Consider the following 26,878-nt stretch of genomic DNA (forward strand, 5'->3'; position numbering starts at 1 on the left):
GGAGCAGGCACCCCTTCTCTGGTAGGTGCCGGTGCGCACCACCTGTTGCTAGGCCCTGGGGTTATGGCACTGTGTGATCCAGCAAGTCCTACCTGGCGAAGCTGGCATTCTCACGCTCAGTGTTTGTTGTAAGGCTAAGAAGAGTGACTTCATTTTGCTCTCCAGGGACATTTTTCTGGGTCCTATTTTCTGCTGTGTCAAGTAGAGCCTCAAGGCTGCTCCTGAAAATGGGCTTGTGTGTCTTAGCATGGCAGGTAGTTTCCAAAGCATTAGCATGGGGTAGCCGGCCTAGGCCAGCCAGTGCTGTGCTGTGACTCTTGAGTCCAATCAGGAGGTCCATAAACCTAGGAGCGTTTGCTGTCCCAGGATCAGGGTGGAGGCTGAGCTTCCCTGCTTAGAGATTCTTCCCATGCATTCCACTGTTTTTCCCCAAGGAAAATATTGACCCTTGAGAGGCACACAGTTTATTTATTTTGCATACTAAATAGTAGCCTGTATTTTAAGGATGAGTTGATTTCTGCATCAGCCCCTGTAACTCATCAGCCTTCTGTTGGTGTTTCTGACTCTCTGTTGTCCTGCAGGGGTTGTGGAGGGGGAGGAGGAAGAGGAGGAGGGATCTTTATTAGAAACCAGGACAGTGAGACCCATTGCCCTGTCATCTGCTCGGTGGAGCTGAATGAGGCAACCCAGCTGTGAAACACCCTGGACGAGCATCCCTAGCCCCCAGAACAGTGGGGCACTGCCTCAAGTCCTGGGAATGACTCTTGATTCTGCTGCTTCTGACTTGGAACGTCTGGAAACCTCTAGAAACAGCTGAGGAAAACCCAACATGAAAAGCAGAACTTGGCTGGGCACAGTAGCTCACGCCTGTAATCTCAGCACTTTGGGAGGCTGAGGTAGGTGGATCATCTGAGGTCAGTAGTTCGAGACCAGCCTGGCCAACATGGTGAAACCCTGTCTCTACTTAAAAAAAAAAAAATTAGCAGGGCATGTTGGAGGGCACCTTTAATCTCAGCTACTTGGGAGGCTGAGGCAGGAGAATCTCTTAAACTGGGAGGCAGAGGTTGCAGTGAGCCGAGATCACACCGTTGCACTCCAGCCTGAGCAACAAGAGCAAAACTCCATCTCAAAAAAAAAAGAAAAGCAGAACTCCACAGAGAATATAAGAGGTGACCAGAACATACAATGATTCTTGCTAAGACTGATTTGCAGTTTTTTTTTTTTTTTCAATTGAAGAAATACTGGAGAAGCCTAAAGGAGTCTGAAAACTCTGGCCCATGGGCCGAAACTGTCCTTGAGTTAAGAATGGTTTTCACATTTTTAAATGGTTGAAAAATAAGAATGATGTTTCATGATACATGAAAGTTACGTGAAATTCAAATTCCCATATCTATAAATAACATTTTATCAGAACACAGTCACCCTCATTCATTTATCTTTGGTGGCTGCTTTCCCACTACAACCACATTGAGCACTTACAACAGAGGCTGCAAGGCCCACAGAGCCTTCAGTATTTACTGTCTGGCCCTTTACAGAAACAATGTGCCGACCTCGACCTGAAGCTAAAGTTGCGTACCTCTCCATTGAAAAACCCATTAAAAATAAAGGTTCATAGGGCCAGGCGCAGTGGATCACGCCTGTTATCCTAGCACTTCGGGAAGCTGAGGTGGGTGGATCACCAGAAGTCAAGAGTTCAAGACCAGCCTGGCCAACATGGTGAAACCCCATCTTAAGCTGGGCGTGGTGGCTCACGCCTGTAATCCCAGCACTTTGGGAGGCTGAGACTGGCGGATCATGAGGTCAAGAGATGGAGACCATCCTGGCCAACATAGTGAAACCCCGTCTCTACTAAAAATACAAAAAAATTAGCTGGGCGTGGTGGCACACGCCTGTAGTCCCAGCTACTTGGGAGGCTGAGGCAGGTGAATTGCTTGAACGTGGGAGGCGGAGGTTGCAGTGAGCCGAGACTGCGCCACTGCACTCCAGCCTGGCGCCTGTCGACAGAGCGAGACTCTGCCTCAAAAAAAAAACTTTAAAAATAAATAAATAAATAAATAAAAATAAAGGTTCATAAAAAATAAAAATTTAGACTGGGTGCCGTGACTCACATCTGTGATCTTAGCACTTTGGTAGGCCAAGGCAGGCAGATCGCTTGAGCCCTGGAGTTCATGACCAGCCTGGGCAACACAGTGAGACCTCATCTCTACAAAAAATACAGAAAATTAGCCAGGCATGGTGGTACACACCTGTGATCCCCGCCACTCAGGAGGCTGAGGTGGGAGGATCACCTGACCCAGGAAGTTGAGGCTGGAGTGAGCTGTGATTGCACCACTGCACCTCAGCCTGGGTAACAGAGCAAGACCTTGTCTCCAAATAAATAAATAATATGAAGTAAAATAAATAATATAAAAATGAATCAATTTTAAATTATATGCCAAGGGGCATAGTAGAACACACTTTCTGGAGCTCATTAAGTCACATGAGTTACCAGTTAGTAAAATGCAGTCAGGGGAAAGAGGGCAGGACTCCTCTCTGAAGCAGTGGCTCTTCCAAAAACAGACCCCACCCTTGTCAGCTGCCTTCCCCCTGAGGGTGTTCCCTTTGACTGTGACCCCTGCCCCCTGTTTCCCAGCCATCCAAGCCACCTGTGGCGTAATACTCGATTCTAATCCCTCTCCCTAACCTCAACCTAATTTCGAAGCCCAGTCTAGTGTTTTCTCAAATATACTTCTAGGCTCTGTTCATTCCTTTTCATCTCCTCTGCCTTTTCACTGCATGCTTGGACCACTGCAGTCACCTCCCTGCTGATGGCCATTCCCTACCCATCCACTTGGCCCCACCTGCTGCTGCCAGATTCACCTAGGGCACCTCTGGTGCTGCCCTTGCTGTGGACAAAGTCCAAGCCAGCCACCTCACCCACCTACAGCGCATGGGGAGCAGCCAGCGTGTCCAGTGGTGTACCCCATCACCACAGACTTGGCGGTGTGTTGATGTGCAGAGAACGGGTGTTGGTAGCCACAGCACGAGCAGCTCTGCCCCACATGGGACCTAAGACGAGCGTGTTGGGAGCCACCTCTGAGGTTCCAACATAAGGCAGAGGGGCGAATGGCTCACATTGCACAAACACTCCTTGCCTTTTTTTTTTTTTCCATTTTTGAGAGGCGTCTCACTCTATTGCTCAGGCTGGAGTGCAGTGGCACAATGTCAACTCACTGCAACCCCTGCCTCCCGGGTTCAAGTGATTCTCCAGCCTCAGCCTGCCAAGTAGCTGGGATTACAGGTGCATGCCGCCACACCCAACTAATTTTTGTATTTTTAGTAGAGACGGGGTTTCACCATGTTGACCAGGTGGGTCTAAAGCTCCCGACCTCCGACGATCTGCCTGCCTTGGCCTTCCAAAGTGCTGGGATTACAGGTATGAGCCACTGCACCCGGCCTCCTTCCATTTTAACATATGCCTAATTTGCCCATTGAAAACGGTTGAGACACATTTTAGGTCTCCAAGGTCTACTTAGAGTTAATACTCATGACCAGGTCTGGGTCGAGCCTGGCTGTCCAAAAGGCACTTTTTACCTGCTCTGGTTTTATGCAAAGGGATGAGCTGATAGGGGCATGGTGCCTGGGCAGTGGGCTTGGGCTGGCAGGACTCAGTGACCAAAGGAAGAGAACTTTCCTCACCACCAGCCTGTCTTTTCAGGGCACCTCAGGGGGCTTTGGGACTTGGTGATGAACACAGCATAGTGAGCTGTTCAGCAGGTGGGCCCTGGCTTCTCACACTTCTCAGGCTCCTTCAGAGGCTCTCTCCAAAGGGAGCTGCTCCCTCCGGAACCCGCAAATTTAAAATATTGGCAACCACCGCATCGGGAACAACTGACCTCAAACACAGAGACCAGGGCAGATGGGCTCATCATGTGAAACTCATCTTGAGCTCTAGCAGCTTCTTTTCACAAGTTCATGGAGCAGGAAGTTTTCCACAGGGGATTACATCTGATCAAAAAAGGCCTGGGAAGTGGCTCTCCTGTTCATTCCTTGGAAACCTCCAATGGAACCACTGCCACTGTGCCAGCCCCAGCACTGGCACCCCAGCCACATCTCTGCTGTGAGCCCCAGAGCCCTGGTTAATTAATCATCCTCGTGTTGAGAGGGAGAGGCCCATTCAAAAAAGTGACGTAAAGCCCAGGGAGACATGGCCATAGCAAGAAGGGTGCCAGACTACGTTCCACCCCCAACCAAGAGATTCAGAAACCAGAAAACAATGGGAAAACATACTGTGCTCATGGGTGGGAAAACTAAATATCATGAAGAGAGTAATAGTTTTGGCATATAATACAATTCCAGCCAAAATCCCAATGGAACTTTGAGAATATGCAGGAAAAAAAATTCTAAAGTACATCTGGAAGACAAAACTTATGAGAAGGTCAAATAATTTTGGAAAAGAAGATGATATCTGATCCCACCTAGAGAATAAGACTTGAGATCCAGAGCTTAAATCAGGACAGATGAATGGGACAGAGTACATGGTACATTCACCTGGGGAAGAGGGCAGGTTGGTTTACGAATAGGTCTTGGTCCATTGACTTTAGCTGTTATATTTTGGGGGTGAGGTAAGTTTTCAGCCTCACTCAGTCTTAAACCTAAAAATATTCCAGATGAATTAATAAATATAAATAATTAGACCACTAAAAGCATAGAAGAAAATGGCTAATCTTTGTATACCATAGAGCAATGGAATAAATCACAAAGGAAAACAGATTTGACTTTATAAAAAATAAAGCCTGCCCCTCAAAACATCAGAAACCAAAATAAAAGGCAACCAACTGGAGAAGATAGTTGCCACAAATATGATCCAGGGTTACTGTTACGCATAAATTAAGAGCCCACACAAGTCATTAGAATGAGCACTGAGACCTGAACAAAGAAGCAAAAAGAATGAGGGGGAGGGGCCAGGCACAGTGGCTCGCACCTGTGATCCCAGCACTTTGGGAGGCTGAGGCAGGTGGATCACAAGGTCAGGAGATCGAGACCAGCCTGGCCAACATGGTGAAACCCCATCTCTACTAAAACTACAAAAATTAATCTGGCGTGGTGGCACACACATGCCTGTAGTCCCAGCTACTCAGCAGGGTGAGGCAGGAGAATCAATTAAACCTGGGAGACGGAGGTTGCAGTGAGCTGAGATTGCACCACTGCACTCCAGCCTGGGCGACAGAGTCTGTCTTTTAAAAAAAAAAAAAAAAGAATGAGGGTGGGTCGGTGCAGTGGTTCATGCCTGTAACTCCAGCCCTTTGGAAGGCCAAGGCAGGCAGATCACTTGGATCCAGTGAGTTCAACACCACCGGCCCAGGAGTTCAGCAGTGGCCCAGGAGTTCAGCACCAGCCTGAGCAACATGGTGAAACCCTGCCTCTACAAAGAAACATACAAATTAGCCGGGTGTGATGGTGGCACACACCTGTAGTCTCAGCTACTCAGGAGGCTGAGGTGGGTGGATCACTTGAGCCCCCGAGGTAGAGTCTGAAGTGAGCCAAGATCACACCACTGTACTCCAGCCTGGGCAACATAGTGAGACCCAGGCTTAAAAAAAAAGCAAGAGTAAGGAAAAAGATGCTAATGTCACTAGTAATTAAAACATCAGGCCAGGCACAGTGACTCACACCTTTAATCCCAGCACTTTGGAGGCCAAGGCAGGCAGATCACTTGAGGTCAGGAGTTTGAGGCCAGCCTGGCCAACATGGTGAAACCCCGTTTCTACTAAAAATACAAAAATTAGCCGGGCATGGTGGTGTGTGCCTGTGATCCCAGCTACTGGGGCGGCTGAGGCAGGAGAATCTCTTGAACCTGGGAGGCAGAGGTCGCAGTGAGCTGAGATTATACCATTGCAGACCAGCCTGGGCAACAGAGCAAGACTCCACCTTGAAAAAAAAAGAAAAGAAAAAAAATCACATATTTAAACAACACTAGGATATATTTTTTTATTTAATCGACTTTTCTAGAGCACTTTTAAGTTCACAGCGAAACAATGGAGGTACAGAGATTTTCCCCTAAGTTCCCTGGCCCCCACGCACAGCCTCCCTCACTGCCAACATCCTGCATCTGAGTGCTATACTTGTTATGACTGACGAATCCTCATTAACATATCCTTATCACCCAAGTTCATAGTTTACATTAGGAAAACATCATTTTTCATCTATAAGCACAAATATTTTTTGGCATTTATTTAGGTGTATGATTAACGCAGTGTTGACAAGACTCACACTTCATACGCACTTGCCCCGTATCTGAGAAGCCACTGGTGTCTACAGCCGTACCACCCGGAAGAAGCCCGATAAGCAATTGGTGATGCTTATCAAAATTCTGTGGACGAAGTCGGCCAGGCATGGTGGCTCACACCTGTAATCCCTAAACTCTGGGAGACTGAGGCAGGAAGATCACCTGGGGTCAGGAGGTCAAGACCAGCCTGGCCAACATGGTAAAAAACCGTCTCTACTAAAACTGTAAAAATTAGCCAGGTGTGGTGGCTGGCACCTGTAATCCTGGCTACTCAGGAGGCTGAAGCAGGAGAATCACTTGAACACAGGAGGCGGAGGTTGCATTGAGCCAGTATTGTGCCACTGCACTCCAGACTGGGTGATAAGAGTGAAACTCTATCTCAAAAAAAAAAATTTTCTATGGACAAAGTTTTTCAAAAAGATATTTAGTGCAACATTATTTGTAATATTGGAATAACTGAGGCCATTTCAGTGCTAACCATTAGGGAATGGTTAGGAAAAGATGGTACGTATGTAGGAAGGAACATTTGGTAGTTACTGCCCCTGATGTTTACAAAGGCTTTCAGTGACCAACAGATGCTCATGCTATAATCTTATATGAAAAAAGCAAGTAGCATAATTGCAACTATATTTTTTAATACATAGAATAAAAGGCTAGAAGGAAACATCACAGATCCTTAACATACGTTCCCAACCCTTTGCAAATCCATGGATTCGTGAAAAAAGACATGTTTGCACAAGTGTCTGATCTTTCCTGTTATACACTGATTAGAAGTCAAGCCCTGGTACCACAAAGTATCTTCCTTTTCAAATGTGGTCAAAATGTCCTCTTTTGCTTCAAGACCATTTTTCATAAAGCAGTCGCATTTTTGCCTCTTCATCAGAGTCACTGTGTGCCCTGAGAGGTCTGAGAACAGCACAGCCGTGTTGGGAACAGGCAGGCAGCTGGGCAGATTGGGCTCACTCCCTGCTAAATGCCTCACTCCCACACAGCCCCCATAGGGGAAGAAGGGTTCAAATTTATTCTTCAGCCAGATGGCTTGTGCTGCCTGCCCTGGAGTCTCACGTCATTCATCATGGACCAAAATTCCGAAAGCTGAATCTGTGATTGTCAGAGTCTGGTATGGCAGGATGTCAGCAGTAATCGCTTCTGGGCAGAGGGATAATTTTCTCTTCCCATCTTGCTCTGTATAAATACATTTTCTATAATAAGATTGTCTTACTTTTCTCATCAATAAATAGCAAAGTATTGTTTTACTCAAAATGTGGATAGAGTTAGGCGTGGTGGCAGTTTATGCCTGTAATCCCAACACTTTGGGAGGCGGAAATGGGAGGATCACTTTAGCCCAGAAGTTTGAGACCAGCCTGGCGACATAGTGAGACCCTATCCCTCCTTCTCCCAAAAAAGCCACAAAGTATTTATCCTGGATTATTCACAGGAGAAAAAAAAAAAAAATTCAGGCCTCCTATAGCCATGAGCTGTGAATATGAGAATATGCAAATGTGTAAGAAAAGACAGCACATCGATTTTTACTTGTACTTTCACACCTCTGTTCACCATGTCCCAAGAGGAGCAACTTGATCATTGAAAGGAATCGATCAAATCCAAAGAACAAAACCACTGTGCTCATTAAACTTCTTCGTGTTCACAAAGGTTTACCTGCAGATTGAATGAGACAACCCAAACTGGATGGCTTACCTGGGCTGCATTCAGCAGAGATCATGCCATTGGACTCCAGCCTGGGCAACAAAGCAAAACTCTGTCTCAAAAACAAAAACATTCAGAAATTCAAAGTTATGAGTTTTTTTTGTTTTTTTGGGGGGGGGGGTAGGAAGGGAGGAAGGCAGGAAGGGAGGGAGGAAGGAAGGGATGGAGGAAGGAAGGGATGAAGGAAGGAAGGGAGGAAGGGGGGAGGGATGGAGGGAGGGAGGGAGGAAGGGAAGGGAAGGAAGGAAATTAAGCAATGAGAGAGACATTGCCAACCTGGATCTAGAGGTTTACAAGTTGATTTCTTTTTTTTTTTTCTTTTTTTTTGAGAGAAGGAAAGAAGAAAAAATGAGTAAAGGAGAGGAAGAAAGAGGAAGAGAAAGAGGGAAGGTGAAAGGAAATATTGCTTTATTCTGAAAAAAATGGGTATTAATAATGGCCAATCAATGTTTCATTTAAACCTATGAGTGGGTGTGATGTGGTATTGACAAGAATGTATATTTTGTGAATTTGAAGTGGAGAGCTCTATAAATATTTATTAAGTTTACTTGTTCCGGATCTGAGTTCGAGTCCTTGATATCCTTATTAATTTTCTGTCTCATTGAATCTAAGTCTCTATGTATCTGGGTGTTAGGATCCTTAGCTCTTGTTGTTGCATTGATCCTTTTACCACTATATCTTTGTTGCTTTAAAATCTATTTTATCCGATACGAGAATTGCAACTCCTGCTTTTTATTTATTTATTTATTTATTTTTGCTCTCCATTTGGTTGGTAAATCTTTCTCCATCCCTTCATTTTGAGTCTTTGTGTATCCTTGCATGTGAAACAGGTCTGGATGTAACATGCTGTTGGGTTTTGGCTGTGTTTTTTGATTGGGTGATTTAGTCGATTTAAATTTAGGGTTACTGCCATTTGATGTTAACTGGCTGTTTTATCCTTTTGTTGATGTAAATTCTTCTTTATGTTGGTGCTCTTTACTTTTTGGTATATTTTTTGAAAGGCTAATACTGGTTGTTTCTTTCTGTGTGTAATGCTTCTTTCAGAAGCTCTTGTAAAGCAGGCCTGGTGGTAATAAAATCTCTGAGTACTTGCTTGTTCATAAAAGATTTTATTTTTCCTTCAGTTGTGAAGCTTAGTTTGGCTGGATATGAAATTCTGGGCTGAAAGTTCTGTTCTTTGAGGATGTTGAATATTGGCCCCCCACTCTCTTCTGGCTTGTAGAGTTTCTGCTGAGAGATCTGCTGTAAGTCTGATTGGCTTGCCTTTGTGGGTAACCTGACCTTTCTCTCTGGCTGCCCTTAGTATTTTCTCCTTCGTTTCAGCCCTAGTGAATCTAACGATTATGTGCCTTGGGGTTGCTCTTCTTGAGGAATATCTTTGTGGTGTTCTCTGTATTACCTGGGGTTGAATATTGATCTGCTTTGCTAGTTTAGGAAAATTTTCCTGAATAATATCCTGAAGGGTATTTTCCAGCTTGGATTCATTCTCTCCGTCGCATTCAGGTACACCTATCAAACGTAAATTTGGTCTTTTCACATAGTCCCACATTTCTTGGAGACTTTGCTCATTCCTTTTTAACCTTTTTTCTCTAATCTTGTCTTCTTGTTTTATTTCATTAAGTTGGACTTTGACCTCTGATATCCTTTCTTCTGCTTGAACAATTCAAGTGTTTAAACCTGTGCATACTTCTCAGACTTCCTATATTGTATTCTTCAGTTCCATTAATTCACTTATATTCCTCTCTGAGTTGTCTATTCTCAATAGGATTTCATCAAACCTTTTTTCAAAATTCTTAGTTTCTTTACGTTGGGCTACAACATGTTTTTTTTACTCACAGAAGTTTCTTATTATCCATTCCCTGAAGAGTGATTCTGTCATCAGGATGCGCTCGTTCTCCATCAAGCCTTGTCCCATTGTTGATGTGGAACTGTGATCATCTTTAGAGGGAGAGGCTTCTGATTTTGAGTATTCTCAGCCTTTTTACGCTGGTTTCTTCCCATCATTGTAAATTTATCCTCCTGTCTTCTTTGAAATTACCAACTTTCAGATTAGGTCTCTTGAGTGGACGTCCAAGTTGTTAGTTCCCAGGGCCAGAACAGTGGCGTTAAGACTGATGGTGCTTTTCTGCCCAGGATTCTCCTGTCTGGCTTCCTTCTTGTGTCCGTAATAGGCGCCTCTGCCTTCCCTGGGCTCCAAACTTCGGTCAGAAGGGGAACCCATCTCCTTTACTCTGCGCCGAGAGCTGCCGAGCCGAGGTGCTATCACAGCCACTGCACCGGCCTCAGGAGTCGTGCTGGGGACCCGTGTGGGTCCTCCAAATCTCGGTTGGAAGGGGAGCCAGCCCTGTTTACTCTGCTCCCAGAGCTGCCGCGCCGAGGTGCCGGCGAAACCGCTGCGCCGGCCACAAGAGTCGTGCTGGCAACCTGTGTGACTCCTCCACTGGGGTTCTTCTGCTCCGTGAGCGACCAGAATTTGTCTGAAAGTGTAGCGTCCTCTAGTTCTCTGCACTTCCACTGAGAGCTGCAATCCCGAGATGTTAGCGATCGGCCATCTTGGATCGTTCACAAGTTATTTTTAAAATAGTAATGATAATAATAATTCACAATAAAGATGAGCACGAAGTGTGAATGAGTGGTGATTTCTGGCTACCTCTGCAGAGCTGAAGCCACATCTCCCTGCTGGGGCTTTTGGGGTAAAGGGTACATGTTGCTCTTCAGATCTGAAGCCTCGTGCCCCTACCAGCCTCTGTGCAGTGCTTCTCAGCCCACCAGGAGAGCTACCCTTGGAACACACACCTGGGGAACCTGGTGGGTGCCAGCACAATGAGTGGGGACCACAGTCTGACTCCAGGGAAGCCAGCGAGCTCAGAGCTGGAGGAGTCAGGACACCCCCGATCAGTCCCGCGTTGGTTTTGCTGCCAGTTGCCAGCTGATTGAACCATCCCTTCACACCTCCATGCCTCATTTTCCTCACCAGGCATCCCCTGATGATGCCACCCCTCTCCTGTTCAGTCCTACCCTCACTATTAAAGAGAAAGAGCAAACTGCTAGGCAGCAGCATTGGTGTTTTTAATGAAGTGAAAAGAGAGCTGGGAATAACAAGTCAGGCCCACGTCACCTGCCTCAGCTGGTGGGTTTGTTTGTTTTTGCTGTTGTTTTGAGACAGTCTCACTTTGTCACCCAGGCTGGAGTGCAGTGGCACTATCTCAGCTCACTGCAACCACCGCCTCCCAGGTTCAAGCGATTCTCCTGCCTCAGCCTCCCAAGAAGCTGGGATTACAGATGCCCACCACACACCTGTTCAGGCTGGTCTTGAACTCCTGACCTCAGGTGATCCACCCACCTTGGCCTCCAAAAGTGCTGGGACTACAGGCATGAGCCACCACGCCTGGCCCTCACCTGGTGGTTTTGAACCTGAACTGATGTGGTGTTGGTAAATTAAGCGTGCAGATAGATGTAAATAACACCTGGGCAGGAATATGGAGCACGGGATGAGGATGGGCATCCAGCTGTTGGAGGGGGTGGCAGGGAGGCTGAGATCTGCCTGTCGTGAACTGGGAGGAGGGGCTCCTCTCTCTCTACACCCCCACTCGGCCCCCCAACACTCCACAGAACTTATCTTCCTCTCTTTCCCCAGGTGAGCCTTGAACCAGGATGGCTGAGCCCCGCCAGGAGTTCAATGTGATGGAAGATCACACTGGGACGTACGGGTTGGAGGACCAAGACCAAGAGGGTGACACAGACACTGGCCTGAAAGGTTAGTGGACAGCCATGCACAGCAGGCTTAGGATCACTGCAAGCCAAGGGCTGCCAGGAACAGTTTGCATCCAGAATTGTAAAGAAGTTTTAAATACATTATTGTCTTAGACTATGAGTAGAGTAAAGCCTCATTAATTTCAGTGGACCAAGATAACTCAAGCAGTGGGATTATGGCCAGTCACAGTGGCTCACGCCTATAATCCCAGAACTTTGGAGGGCTCAGGCAGGAGGATCCCTTGCGGCCAGGAGTTTGAGACCGGCCTGGACAATACAGCAAGACTCCGTCTCTAAAAAATAAATTAAAAATTAGCTGGGTGTTGTGGGTCACATCTATAGTCCTAGCTACTCGGGATGCTGAGGCAGGAGGGTCACTTGAAGCCAGGAGTTCAAGGTTGTAGTAAGCTGTGATTATGCAGCTACACTCCAGCATGAGCAACAGAGCAAGACCCTGTCTAAAAAAAAAAAAAAAAAAAAAATGAAATTTACCTTGAGTTAGCCGCATGAGTGAATGTACAGACAAAGATGGCAGGGCCTTGTCAGTCTCTCAAATACATGCTTTTTGAGGCTTTAGACACACCTTTTAGCTTATAAATCAGTGGTATTGACCAGCATGTAAAATATGTGACTTTAAACATTGCTTTTTATCTCTTCTTGTTTCGGGCCTGCCTGGCCTCTCTTGAGCAAGAGTTGGTAGCCCTGGGATTCTTACTGTAGCCACATTAATAAACTGCAGCAACTTCTAAATATTCTATAATACCATCTTTTGGCCAAACTGCCTCAGCCTCTTCTCTCTTTCCAAATGAAATGTGTTTCATTTCACTGTCAGACCACATGTTTGGGGACCCCACAGAGCACACAGCCCTCCTCTGTCTCTCCATGCTGGCCCTTCACCCACTGCTGGAGTGCTCGGTTGGGTCAAGGGTGCCGGCTTGTGCTGCGAGGACCCCTTCTTTCCGTGGATGTTGCTGGCAGTGAGTGCTCACAGAACAGCCCACAGTGCAGCCAGAGGGCAAGATGGGCTCAGTCCCTGCCTCCATTCGAATTTCCAAGGAAGCAAAATGGCAGTCTACTTTTCTCTTTTAATGCTAAATATAAAACATGTTGCACCCCAGGGTATGGGCAGTGGATGGAAGCCTTGGAATTCCAAGGTGGGAAGTGACCTCTGCTGGGTATGTCTGTTTGGGAAGATCCCTGGAGTGGGTGGGGTCGCTGGGAGGGGCCCTGAGTGTGGGAAGCTGGGATCACCAGCTTTCTCGCATAGTGAGTGGCTGTCCCAGCTTGGAGAGGTCCCAGGACTGGTTGGGGGCTCGTTTCAGATTTCTATCTGTAGAATCAGGGAAAGTGTTGGATTATGAGGAATCTGGGAATTAGGAAGGTGAGGGGAGGTGAAGGAAGACATGGGCACACTCTTCAGGAGTGCTCAGAGGCGTCTGAGAAGCTCAGGGTGGGGAGGTGAGAGGGAGAGGGGGAGTGCAGCCCAGCCCAGCCTCCCTGCCTGAGGTCAGCCATCATGTGGTGATAGAAAGATGGTGCACTAGCCAGTGCTGCCAGCCATCATGTGCACTAGCCATCATGTGGTGATAGAAAGATGGAAAGCGTTAGCCAGTGCTGCCAGATTCAGCTCCCCAGGGAGGGCAGCTGAGAGGCTCCAAGCTAGGAGATCTGTTTTCTCCTGTGAATCCTTCTTAGAGGTCAGGCACAGTGGCTCATGCCTGTAATTCTAGGACTTTAGGAGGCTGAGGCAGAAGGATCTCTCAAGCCCAGGAGTTCCAGACCAGCCTGGGCAACATAGTAAGACCCCCATCTCTACAGATCATAATTTTAAAAATTAGCTGGGCATGGTGGTATGTGCCTATAGGCTCAGCTACTCAAGAGGCTGGGGAAGGAAAATCGCTTGAGCCCAGGAGGTGGAGGTTGCAGTGAGCCGTGATCCCACCACTGTACTCCAGCCTGGGTGATAGAATGAGACCCCCATGTCAAATCATAATAACAAATAAACCCATCTCAGTCCCTTCCTCAGTGTGTCCCTCTCCACTCCATTTTCCACCTCCTATCCCAGTTTCCCTCTCCTGATTTCCCTTTCCTTCTCTCCCCACTCCATCTTTTTCTTTCTCTGCTGTTTCCCATTCCTTCCCCCTCTCCTTCCCTCCACACTGCCTCCCTGTCCCTTCCTCACCTTGGTGCTCAGGATGTGTTAAGTGAGGGGTGGTAGCCCCCAAGACCTCAACTCCGAAGGTTAGCCTATTGAAACCACTTTCTCCCAGCTGCCCCCTGGCAGTTGGTACTGCTGGGGGAGACTGGAATTGGGGGCCACATTTTGCCTCTTTTCCTGACAAAGAGACCAAGAGTTCCCTCATCAGGTGCCCAGGACTGGGATGTGGTTATCCCAGCCTATCCCAGCCCATCTGTTCTGTGTCTTCACTTATAGTGCTGCTTTCAATTGGGTGTGGTGGCTCACGCCTGTAATCCCAGAACTTTGGTAGGCTGAGGCAGGCAGATCACAAGGTCAGGAGTTGGAGACCAGCTTGGCCAACATGGTGAAACCCCGTCTCTACTAAAAATACAAAAATTAGCTGGGCATGTTGGCGGGCACCTATAATCCTAGCTATTTGGGCAGGAGAATCACTTGAACCTGGGAGGCGGAGGTTGTGGTGAGTCGAGATCACGCTACTGCACTCCAGCCTGGGCATCAGAACGAGACTCCTTCTCTCGCTCTTTCTTTTTTTTAAAGACAGAGCCTTACTCTGTCGCCCAGGCTGGAGTACAGTGGTATGATCTTGGCTCACCATAATCTCAGGCTCCTGGGTTCAAGCAATTCTCCTGCCTCAGCCTTCCAAGTAGCTGGGACTATGGGCATACAGGCGTGTGCCACCACACTTGGTTAATTTTTGTATTGTTAGTAGAGATAGGGATTCACCATGTTGGCCAGGCTGGTCTTAAACTCCTGACCTTGTGATCTGCCCACCTCAGCCTCCCAAAGTACAGGGATTACAGGCCTGAGCCACCAGACCTGGCTAACTCCTTCTCGAAAATAAAAAAAAGTAGTGCTGCTTTCTCTTTCAATTGCCCTGATTTGGGTGGTAGTAAATGCCGCCCTACTTATAAGGGAACTACCTCAGAATGCTTATTGGGACATTTTCATAGTACTCTACTGTTGGCAACAGGCTTTCACCACAGAAGTGAAAGTGTCACTTGATGCTCAAGTGATGCTCATGACAGCCCATGAGCACGGATCACGTCCGCTTCCCAGGTGGCAAAAGAGCCTCATCCTCAGCCCATGGGTTACCGGAGCAGGTCCACGGCTGCAGCTCCACATGGGCCATATTTCCCCCTTGTCACTCTTTCCACAGGGCCCCTTGGAATTTCAGTTTTTAAACTCTCTTGGTGGAATCCAAGTTAGAAGCACAACATATGCCTCCTATGAATTGTGCCAGTGAAAAATGACATTCTATTTCGAGGCAGGGCAGCCTGGCTTAGAGAAAGTTTAAAATATGTATTATGCTGCAGCCGATGTACCATTATCATGTAAGATGTTCGCAGCAAGGGGACTGGATGTGGAATATACTTTCTGTACTAATTTCGCAAGTTTTCTGTAAATCAAAAACTGTTCCAAAATAACAAGTTCGTAGCCGGGCGTGGTGGCTTATGCCTATAATCCCAGCACTGTGGGAGGCTGAGGCGGGCAGATCGCGAGGTCAGGTTGATCGAGACCAGCCTGATCAACATGGTGAAACCCCGTCTCTACTTAAAAATACAAAAATTACCCAGGCATGGTGGCTAATTCCAGCTGTAATCCCAGCTACTTGGGAGGCTGAGGCAGGAGAATTGCTTGAACCCAGGAGGCGGAGGTTGCGGTGAGCCAAGAGGGTGCCATTGCACTCCAGCCTGGGCAACAGAGTGAGACTCAGTCTCAAAAAAATAAATAAATAACAAGTTCATTTAAAATAAACTCCAGGAGACCAGGTATGGTGGCTAACACCTATAATCCCAACACTTTGGAAGGCTGAGGCAGGTGAATTGCTTGAGCCCAGGAAATTCGGAACAGCCTGGGCAACGTGGTGAAATCCCATCTCTACAAAAAATACAAAAATTACTCAGGTGTGGTGGCGCTCTCCTGTAGTCCCAGCTCCTTGGGGGCCTGAACTGGGAGGATCACCTGAGCCCGGGAGTTTGAGGCTGTAGGGGGCTGTGATTGCACCACTGCACTCCAACCTGGGCAACAGAGGGAGACCCTGTCTCAAAAAACAAAAATAAAATAAAGGCCGGGAAAGAAGTGGGTTTTCCACTCTTATTTTCTGAAGAGAAAACTAAATGTAATGTGTAAAATAAGGACAAGTTCACTAAGTTATTTTGTGTTTCAGAGCTGCCTAAAATATGTTTGCTAAAACTATTCAATGCTTTCACATAAAACATGATCAGAAGTTCTGTGCCCAAACATATGTGTGTGTGTATATATATATGCACTATATATACTGTATATAAAAATGCAACATTTAAAGTGGCAATCTCTTTGAAAATGCTCTGAAAGGAAAGCATTTGAAGACAATTGGCTTACACAAAGAGTATACTTTCCAAGAAAGCAAGTGATAGTTAAGGTGTTCATAGCCCTCATCAAATTAATTCTTGCTGCTGAGGGCTTACAAGGAGCTGTTTCTATGTCGGGAGTGACAGCTTTGACTTGGCATAAGGTGTCACTTTACTAACAACATTTTAAATAAGTGACAGAAGACAAGAAACTACACATTAAATACCAGAACAAAGAGTATCTAAGTGGATGCTAAGAGTGAAATATGGCTGGACACCTGCCCGAGAAAGCTGAAAAGTGGATGCAAGTTGGTTACCTGATAAAATAATGCACCCTGATGAATTAAAAGGTGTTGATGAGTTAACTTGTTATGCCTTCCAGATAAGATGGGCAAAAGAGGCTTCTTCCTCCTTCACTACCTCCAAGGAATTTAACAAGGAGGCCAATGCAAATGATAAGGACTGTAGGCTCAGGCTGGGGACGGACTGGGGAAAGGAGCACTATTACGCTCATGTAAATGCTCCTGTGCCCTGGCAGTCAAGGCCGCTGAAACATAGCAGAACCCAGAAGACAGGCAACATGATGCTGCCTCGCCATTTGTCTAAAGCTTTCTTGAGGCAGTTTGCAGGCTTTTGCAAGCTCCAGGACCAAGAGCTCTGTTCATGCTGGAAGCTTCTTTAGGATTAGCTGTTCTTTGTGGGACAGGCACAGCCAGGGTCAGGTATCCAGGACAGTGTTTTAACAAAAGGTGTGGGGTGTCTGGTCCCACAGTGCACTTGAACTTCACTTGCCTTTTTTGCACCTTCTCATTCTGCTACATGCACAGAACCAGCCCCATCATGAAACTGACTCTTAATTACCACCACCCCAAGTGGAGTGCCTTCCTCCTGTCACCCAAGGGACAACACCAAATGCCCAAGCCACACCCAAAACCTAACGAGTAAAAACCAAGCTCCATCCTCCCCCATCCCAGGACATTCCTCATTTCTCTACTGCTGTTGATGGCACCACCATCAACTTGTCCTTCATGACCCTGGCCAGTTCCTCCCACAGCCCTCCACAGCACCCAGAGACCTCACCTCCATTCCACCCAACACAGACCTCCTCACCACAAATCTTGGTTTTGTAACAGCAGCCCTGAGACTTTACACCTTCATCCTGACCCCCACCAAGGCCCCAGAGCCATTCCTTAAAGCAGAGCTACACAAAGTGTGACCCACAGGCCAATTCTGGTACCCAGCCTGTTTTGCACAGCCTGTGAGCTGACAATAATCTTTTCTTACAGCCAGAAAAACAAAAAGAAAAGGAAAAACAAACCCACACCATTCTGAGCATGTGCTCCATGTTCAAGATGTCTCATGTTCAGAAAGGCTGCTGGAAAATGAAGAAGGGGAGCTGGACGTGAAGGGAGACCCTCCCAGCTGAGCTCCTCCCATCCTCCCATCCAGACATCCTGGACTTCCTATCCAATGCCTTCTCTTAGGTCTCATCAGCCACCCCTTCCTGCCCAGGAGGCTGTAAGATGTGGCCTTTTAACTGGGCACAGCCCTGTCCTATATATCAAGGCTCTGTTCCCAAGGAGGATGGCGAGAATGGACACCAGGTGGACCCTCAGCAGTCTGTGCCACAGAGGGAGTGTTTGCAGCTTCCAGACTAAAAGTCCCCATGTGCTTGATGGAGTATTAATCTCATGTGGGTGGGCTGTGGCTACAAAGTGATGCTTGACTTTTCCTCACATGACCAGAGCCACTTTGTCCAGCTGGCACAATGGTCAGCTAACTGCTAGGGGCCCTCCAGGATTCCCAGTCGAGATCTGCGTCATCACCATCAGCACTAAACAAAATACTCAAGTTCCTGCCAGTGAGCATGAGCAGTGCTACACTGGGCCCATCAACCAAGGTGACATCATGATGACTAAAAATAATCACTGCCACTTATTGGGGGCTTCTCACATGCCAGGCATGGTACAAAGTGCTTTAAATAAGCATTCAGCAGTTTCATGCTGACAGAAGCCCTGTGAGCAAGTGGAGCTACTACCATTCCCATTTTACAGGGAAGAAAACTCTAGAGGCCCTGATCTATCTTCCAGTCTTCCAGATTTGAGTCTAAGCCATGAATAGGACAATTAGATGGTAGAGGAAACCCATTCAGCCACCATGCACATGAAGAGTGAGGAATTTCTCTCATATGGAGGAGAGTGAGTTCACTGAGCTGAGAACTGAGGAACCATTGATGTGATGGCTGAGACACCATGGGGAATACTGGAGAGGTTTTTCTGGGCATGCAGTGCCAGGCATAAGAGACGCTGAGGGAAGATGACCAAGAGGTACTGGTTAAGAACTCAGAAATCTAGATGGAAGCTTTACGTGTTATCATCACATCCATCCATTCATCCATTTATCCTTCCACCCAATCATACATATACCAATCATCTATACACCACCCATCCATCCATCCATCTATCCCTTTATCCCATCATCCATCCTACTATACATCCATCCAATCATGTATCTGTACATCATCCATTCTTCCCTCCATCCATCCATCCACCCATCCCTTCCTTCATCCAACCTATAATCCATCCAGTCTTACATATACAATCATACATCCATAAACCACCAGCTCATCCATCTATCCATTTATCTATCCATCCTTCCATCCATCAGTCATCCGTCCATCATACATACATCCAACCATACATCTCTATATCATTCATTCTTCCATGCATTCATCCAATTATCCATCCATTCCTTCCTCCATCCATCCCATTATCCATTCAATCAAACATACATTATCTATACATCCATACATCATCCATTCATCATCCATCCATTTATCTATCCATCTAATCATCCAGTCATATATCCAATTACACATCCATCCAATTATACATTCATACATGCATCTAATCATTCAATTATCCATCCATATAATTATACACCCAATTATACATCCATCTAATCATTCAGTAATTCACCCCTCCATCCAGTCACCTATGCAATAATACATTCATCCAATCATCCATCCACCCACTTACCCATCGTGGTTTGTGCCATGACTTACCACAGTGGTTCCCTGTGGACAGCCCAGTGGGACTGAGTTGAAGGGAAGCCCAGGGTTGCCCACATAAGCACTTGGCTCCTTTACATCAATGAGAACTAGGTCCATACATGTAAATCCTTATGGTTTGAAGGTGCTTTTACCAACATTCACTCATAGGATCCTCCCAGAAGCTCTAGGAGGAGGCGGGTAGAGTTGAGGTCATCTCAGCCATTTTACAAATGAGGAAACGGAGGCCCTGAGAGGCAGGTCCAAGACCACCTGACTAGAAAGAAGTGGAACTGGGACTTGCACCCACAGCCATCTTGAGCCTTGGTCCTGTGCTCTCTAGCCTGCAACTCCCACTTCCTGGTGGGGAACCTCCAGAAGGACAGTATTGGCTGGCCCTGGGCCTGCCCTGGAGTCTTTTGCTCTGTGTGGCCATCCTCCCTCAGGAGAGTGTGTGCTCCTGGGGCATAGGCTGTGTCTTTTGAGCATTTTGTCCCTTCCCAGTACCTAGCACTCAGCTCTGTATATATCGGGCTCTCAAAAAGTCTCAATCTTCCATAGTGTAAGGCCTTGGCCTGCTCAGCCCCAATACTGCGTGAAGTACTGATAAGCCCATAAAATAACCAGGGCAGAGTGACTCCCAGTGGCCAAAGTACCATAGGGGAGGGGACAATTGAGTCCTTGCAGGAGGCGGCGGTAGTTTTCTCATTTCTGTTCAGCCAACGAAAACCGCCTTACTAAGGACATTCTTGGTGGATGGTGTGACTGTCAACCACGTGGTCATTTGGGCCTCCACCCAGGCTTCTGACTCTGAAAGGAAAGTTTTCTTGTGGGTACCCATGGCTGCCATTTCCAATGTAACTCACAGCTGGTCCATCAGTCACTGGAGAACTTTCTATGAAGGGAGCTGGGCGGAGTCCAAACCCAACATCCACTTAGAAGTAGGCGCTGTGTGCCCTAGCTGATTCCTTTTCCAAAGAAGGGGCTGGATCTCTGAGTGTTTTTCCAGGTGTCTGCTCGTTGTTAACTAATAGCAGTGACAAAGCAGAAGGTTCATTTGTGGCTCGGCTTTCTGGTATTTGCTGCCCGTTGATCAGTGGAAGATAAACCTTTGCCTCAGGTGGTACCACTAGGTGGTGAAGTGACACTTTCTCCTCTCACCCAGGAGCGAATGCACATCCCCTGCATCCTTGTCTGATGTCCCTGATGTGGGGCACAGTCATGTTGGCAGGGAGGGAGGTAGGGTTGGTCCCCTTTGTGGATCTGTCACAAGGCTGTGTTCCAACTGTTTCCACGAGGAGGGATTTTCAGCTTCACCAGACACAACTCCCCAGTTCCTCCTGAGATCAGAAGGGTGTACTTGGGAGAGGCCGCTGTTCTGAGGGCTCACTGTGTGTGTTCCAGAATCTCCCCTACAGACCCCCGCAGAGGACGGATCTGAGGAACCGGGCTCTGAAAGCTCTGATGCTAAGAGCACTCCGACAGTGGAAGGTGGGCCCACCCCATGGCTCCCTTCAGACGCCCCCTCCATGCCTCCAGCCTGTGCTGAGCTATGCTTTGAGCTTCCCTCCCCGCTGCATCTGCTGCTCCCTCTCCCCCTGGCTGAGAGCTGTGCTCACTGGTTGAGTGCTTTGCAGGACAGTGGGCGGGAGCAGAGCCCTGCTTTGATGCCTTGCTCGCTGGTGCTGAGTGTGGGCACCTTCATCCCATGCGTGCTCTGGAGGCAGCCATGCTTGGAGAGTCCCACACACACCTTCACAAAGGACCCCTCGGTATGATTGTCCTCCCACACCCACTCCAAAAGCCCCCTCCTCTCTCTCTCTCTTCAGGGGCCAGCAGGTCCCAGAGCAGCCATTTGGCTGAAGGAAGGGGCAGGGCAGTGCACATCTGATCTTGCCGTAGCATCCTTCATTTTGTGGGCTCTGGGAGTGGCCTGGCCTCTGGACTTTGGCCACAGTGTTTGTTCCAGCTCTTCTCCTCACCTGTCCTTACCAGACAGTCAGCATATAGGTTATTAGCACCTCACGTACTTCCTGTCATGCTCCTCAGTCCTGATTTTGATCATCTCCTGCTTCCCATCTGTGTCAGTCAAGACTACATTTGGCTCTAAGAAACAGAAGCCCCAACTAACTGTGGCATGTACATGAAGAGGTTTCCTTGTCTCACATAATCGGATGCATGGACTTGGGCAGTACCTCAAGGGTCATTTCTCAAGGATCATGACCTCAAGGGTCATGATCTTTATCTGTCTTTATCCTCTGTCATCTTTAGGGTTGTATTGTTGCCTCATGGTTACAAAGCGGCTGCTGCACTTCCAGCCATCACATCTGCCTTTGAAGCCAAAGGGGCCCTGGGGCCCACTGGCCAAAAGGGCCCTGAAAGCAAATGTGTCCCCTTTTTATTAGGAAAGCAGGAGTTTTCTTGCAAATGGCAGTCTTCTACTTAGTCTCATTGGCCAGAGCTGGGTCTTATGGCCATCCCTTGCTGCAAACAAGGCTGAGACAGTGAGCATTTTGCCTTCGAGCCTCTTTAGCAGAAGACATCAAAGGAGAAGAATATTGATAATGGCTTTCCAGTTACCAGTTGGCAGTATCTGCCCCTCTATCTCTCCATCCTCCCCAGGAAGGTTCAAGGTTCCTTTCTCAGCACTTCTCAGGCTCTCACATTCATTTGGATCTTGGGTCTCAGGGTGAAAAACTGGTCCCAGTGTCTCCCCAAGCACCCGCCTTTGGATTAATTCGGAAAGTGGCTGTCAGGTGCCTGCCCATTGCTTGGTATAATGCTGTATCTTTGGAGGACGCAGCAGGTGTGGGCCTTACCGCTGAGGTTCTTAGCTTCGTGAGAATATCCATGTCAAATTCTTTTGGCTCTCCTTCTTAGAGCCAGTGATGCAAGACATTTCCTGCTCATCTTGTCGGGACGGTTTTGCAAGTTGCCTGCTATCCTGAGAAAGTCCTACCAAACGATGCTAGGCCTCATGCCAAGCTTCCCAAGCCTTGGCTTTCAGTGCTCCCTCAACAGGAGGAAGAATCTCCCGGACAAGTCTTGAGGTACCCTGGACCCTGTGCAGGTGTGAGACTCCAGAGCCTTGGCTCCCGCCCCTGGTGGAGGGAGCCCTGCTGGGGCTGGACTCTTGCCTGGCTGCTCCGCGGGCACCCAAGACAACCAGAATTAAAATGCCCTTCTTTGAACTTGGAAAGCCTTCAAGGCGGACAACTCCTCATGTGTACCCAGAATGGCCTGGGAGTGTGCCAGGGCATTGCTCAGGAGGAACGCCGATTTGGAAGTGTTCATCTTGATGAGAAATTGATAGTAGCTCCTGGTGGCAGAGCTTTCGCTCCTGCCTCTGCTGTGAAGGTGGACCCACCTGACAGTCAAATGCCTGAATCTGGACAGGACTGGTCCTATTTATTGCCATATAGGGGACTCTGCCCTTTTGGACTGTGGGTTATGGGATTGGAGATAAGGGTTGGATAAGCTGGTAGAAGTCTTGGAAGTCACCTAGAGATGACACTCCCACTTTGCAAATGAGGAAAGTGTCCAATCAAAATGGACCAAGGACTTACCCAAAACCTCACAGCAAAACCATAGGCCCCGCCCTAACCCTGAAGTCCCTCTGCTGTCTTAGTCTTTATTCTCGACTTAAGGATCAAATAGCTGTGAGCAATCATCTGGTTTTCAATATTTTTTTCTTTAAAAATGGCTGGGGCCATGCCTAGCAGTCCCTTTCATGGCAGCGTTTCCACAGGACTGCCAGCCTTCCCTGGTGGATGAGCAGGCAGTTCGTGAGCCAGTACCACGCAGCAGCATGTGAGTCTGCTTCCTGGGGATCTGGCAGCGGGGGCTTCGAGCCCTGCTTCAGGGCTGCTTTCTCGCAAATGGCTGATCCCCTCCTCACTCCCCCTCCCCGCATTGCTCCTGCACAAGAAGCAAAGGTGAGGGGCTAGACGTGGCTCGTCGTGGCCCCTCTAAGGTGGTTCTCGGTGGTTTCCAGATGTGACAGCGCCCTTAGTGGATGAGAGAGCTCCCGGCAAGCAGGCTGCTGCCCAGCCCCACACGGAGATCCCAGAAGGAACCACAGGTGAGGGTGAGCCCCAGACACCCCTGGGCAGTCAAGACCCTGCTGGGTGCCCCAGCTGACCTGCAACAGAGTGAGGGCGCTTTGTGTGTTTATCCCCCTGTGAGGCAGGAACATGGGGGGGATGCTGGCTTCTGAGAATCTTGGGTTGTGAGTAGCTCGATGCATTGGTGCCTGGTGACCTCCCTGGTCATTTAGGGCCCTCTGGACTCCTTCTAGACACTCCTCATCTTGCCTCAGTCAGCACATCAGTTCCAGGGAGTTCTCTGCAGGGTTTTCTGGGGCAGATGGTGGCAGACACCTGAGGTCAATCCACCCTCCTGCTCAGACTGCTCGGTGCAGGGTCACCGCTTAAGGGGTGGACCCCAAGGTCACCTGAGTGCACAGAGGGTGCAGATGACTGGACCGCACATGTTGGCGAGTATAATGGGGTGGTCCCAGAGGAGCTGAGACAGGTGACCTGGCTCCCATTTCTGGGACTCTGTCTCCTTTTCAAATGTAGTCATGTAGAACAGGCATGATGAAAATACCTTGTTAACACGGGTGATGGGGAATCGATTAGGCAGGACGCTGGGCTCAAGGCCGCAGTCACCCAAGAGTGGCTCAGCCCACCATGCCTAGGAAGCGCCCACATAGCCTGGCGCTCCCGGAGACATTTCCTGCGTGTCTTACTCCCTGCACTTATGTAAAGATGCCAGCCATTAGTTTGGTGATTTGGAGGGTGCCCAGTTGCCCAACAAGAAATGCAGAAGAGGTCTAGACAGGATTTCACTAGCAATGGAGCGCAGGGAAGATGTGCCCAGGCAAGCGGTTTGTTTCCTAAAGATGGTGATCTCTGCAGCTACTGGGGAAGCCTGCAGCGTTCTCTAGGGCTCTGCGTGTTGAGAGCAGCCCCACCCTGCCCCCTGCTGAGTGCATTTCTGCTTTGTGACTTGATCGGTGGGTCTCCTGAGATGGGTGGAGGGGATGTCCTAGAAGGTGAGGAACAACCTCATCCTTGAGCATGAAGGACATTTGAAGACCGTGGCACAACCCACAGGATGAGATCACGGGGAGCTGGAACTTCCTCCTCTCCCTTCACAATTATTCCACTAGGGAAATCTCTCCCCTGCCCAGAATGAAAACTCGACACAACTCTTGACTTTTCCATCACTCTAAAGTAACTGAAAGTACTTTAGTCTCCACAGTGGCGAAACACAGTGTGCAAATGCTAAATAATGTAGACCGCCCAGTCCCATGTGACAGTCAAAGCTTCTAACTCCATTCAGAGTTGCGGCTGTTCCCCTGGGGGGCTGGCAAGGAGGGGAGGGGTGAGAGACGCAGGAATGTCCTTACTGAGCCGCTCCTGGTGTGAGCTGCCTCACACTCGCTGCAGAGGTGTCAAGGAGACACTCTCTCTCTCTGTCTGTCATGGGGACCTTATTTGAATTCTTCTAGACTCTTCCCCCAGCCCGCCATCTCCAGCTATCCTCCCCCAAAGAGCCCTTCCTCTGCTCTGGATTCTGGTGGCTGTGTCCTCTCTCCTCGGCCCCATGGGAGTCTGAAGATCTGGCTGCAGCCTCACCTTTGCGGTCCTGCTGGTGGCCGCCTCTTAGACATGATATGAGGCTCCCATGCCCTCTGTCTGGCCTGTCCCCACATGGGGTCCATGGGAAACACGCCAGCAAAGCAAACTGTGGGTGCATGGATGGGCCTCGGGGCTGTAGCAACTGCCCTTTGCTCTGCCCCCAAAGCAAGGCCAGCCCATCTTCCATCCTCTAGTGTTCCTTGGTGGGGCCCTGACCACAGTCCACCAGGTCCCTAACCAGAGGGGACACTCACCAAGTGTCCCAATGTATTGCCTTGAAACAATTGTGCTGGGACTGTGATGGGGGGTGGCCAGGTAGCCACTCCTGTCACCCCCAAGCCACTCTCCCCAAGGAAATCCTCTTCAAAGTCCCCTTTACGCCTTCCATGTGGTGGGGAGGTTCTGGAGTTGGGTGCATATGCCTTCAGCTACCGGCATACAGACCTCTGTTGGCACCTCGCTCTGGCCTATCCTGTTGGCTATTCTTGGCACTCCAGTGAAACTCCCCACAGCCCATCCAATCGGGGTGCAGTGTGGCCACCCTGCTGCAGGGTACTGCCTTGCTGGAGAGCACAGGGCCCCCTGGCTCTTCTAAAACACTCCCAGCGTACAGAGAGGCCATCAGTGATGTGAGGCCCAACCTCCACCATGCCCTCCCTCCCTCCACCGTGCCCTCCCTCCCTCTACCGTGCCCTCCCTCCTTCCACCGTGCCCTCCCTCCCTCCACCATGCCCTCCCTCCCTCCACTGTGTCCTCCCTCCCTCCACTGTGTCCTCCCTCCCTCCACCATGCCCCACCTCCCTCCACCTTACCCTCCCCTCCTCCGCTTGGCACCTTCCCTCCCTCCACCATGCCCTTCCTCTCTCCACTCCATGCCCTCCCTCCCTCCACCGTGCCCTCCCTCCCTCCACCGTGCCCTCCCTCCCTTCACTCCGTGCCCTCCCTCCCTCCTTGGTGGGATCAAGGCTGCACAGCCTCCAGTTCCTGACTCACGCTGGGCCAGCTACCACAGCTCTGCACTGGTGTGTGACAGCAGGGTAACTCACCCAGTGCTGCAGCAGCGAGGACGTCCGGGGAAGCCTCCTCATGTCCTCTGTCTCAAGGACTCTGGCATTTGGCTGGACTTGCTGTTGCTCTGAGCCTTTCTGCCATTTCCATCACGTTGCCAGAAACTCAGGCCGAATCTGTACTCAGAGCTGTGCCTGGGCAGTTGAGCCAACACTTGCTCAGTGATGTTGTCACATGACAAGGTGCTGTCCCCAGTGGGCTTTGTGGGCAGCTCACTGTCAGCCAGATGGACCCTGAGGGTGTCTGTGTCACACTAGCGCTAGCGATGGGAGCCCTCTGAGCCCACTGCCTGCCCTCCCATCCCCTCAGCAGCTGCCTGGAACTGCCAGTGGCCTGGGTGTTTCTGAAGCTACCATGTGGCTGCTAGGCAACTCGAGAACCTTCCTCTCCCACACCTCAGCTCTTTACACAGGCCTGTGCTGGCCAGTGCTGGGGATCCAGCATTCCTGTCTTAGGTTCAGAGACTGACTCATCGCAGGCCTGGGAGATAAGACTAATGGCCTGGCCAGCAGCATGTAGGCATTTGTCAGAGGCAGTTGCCTCTGACACTGTCCTCAGGGAATGCTGGTGATTCTGGTGGCCTGAAGTCAATGCATGTCAATGTGCCCGACTTGCCTTATAAACTCTTCCTCTGGACAATTGCATGCTTTGTCCTTTAACCATGTCCTGATGGTTCGTGATGCAGAAATTGGTGTTTTTAAAGCATATTGATTTGGGTGCTATTGATGTGGTCCAGAACGTTCTCATTCTTTCTTGTTTGGGGTGAGATGTGGCTTCCTAAACAGGAGCCCAAGACACCCCCAAATCTGCTCACCAGCACTGCCAGCCTCCCTCTCACAAGGTAGCACCCATTCAGGA

At 49.0% G+C, this 26,878-nt stretch overlaps 1 protein-coding gene and 1 long non-coding RNA gene across 22 annotated transcripts in view; one reads left to right on the plus strand and one right to left on the minus strand.

Moving 5' to 3' along the window:
- The window catches only part of MAPT (microtubule associated protein tau), a 130,956-nt gene that overhangs the window by 54,419 nt on the left and 49,659 nt on the right, over nt 1-26,878 (plus strand). For 8 of the 21 annotated variants that reach the window (XM_035300255.3, XM_035300260.3, XM_035300262.3 and 5 more), the window contains exons 2-4: nt 11,613-11,732; nt 20,712-20,798; nt 23,302-23,388. In XM_035300255.3, coding sequence (XP_035156146.3) covers nt 11,630-11,732; nt 20,712-20,798; nt 23,302-23,388 — 277 coding nt within the window. In that variant the 5' untranslated portion in view covers nt 11,613-11,629. The remainder of the gene's footprint in view (nt 1-11,612; nt 11,733-20,711; nt 20,799-23,301; nt 23,389-26,878) is intronic. The other 13 variants (XM_035300261.3, XM_078373401.1, XM_078373402.1 and 10 more) reach the window with 3 other exon arrangements.
- On the minus strand, nt 451-26,144 carry LOC118153744 (uncharacterized). The gene is made up of 5 exons (XR_004743263.3): nt 25,999-26,144; nt 7,967-8,027; nt 5,837-5,910; nt 4,531-4,634; nt 451-575 (listed from the first exon to the last, which is right to left on the minus strand). It is a non-coding gene; the product is annotated as an uncharacterized LOC118153744 (long non-coding RNA).

Source organism: Callithrix jacchus, chromosome 5, assembly GCF_049354715.1.
Source record: "Callithrix jacchus isolate 240 chromosome 5, calJac240_pri, whole genome shotgun sequence".
NCBI classification, from domain to species: Eukaryota; Metazoa; Chordata; class Mammalia; order Primates; family Cebidae; genus Callithrix; species Callithrix jacchus.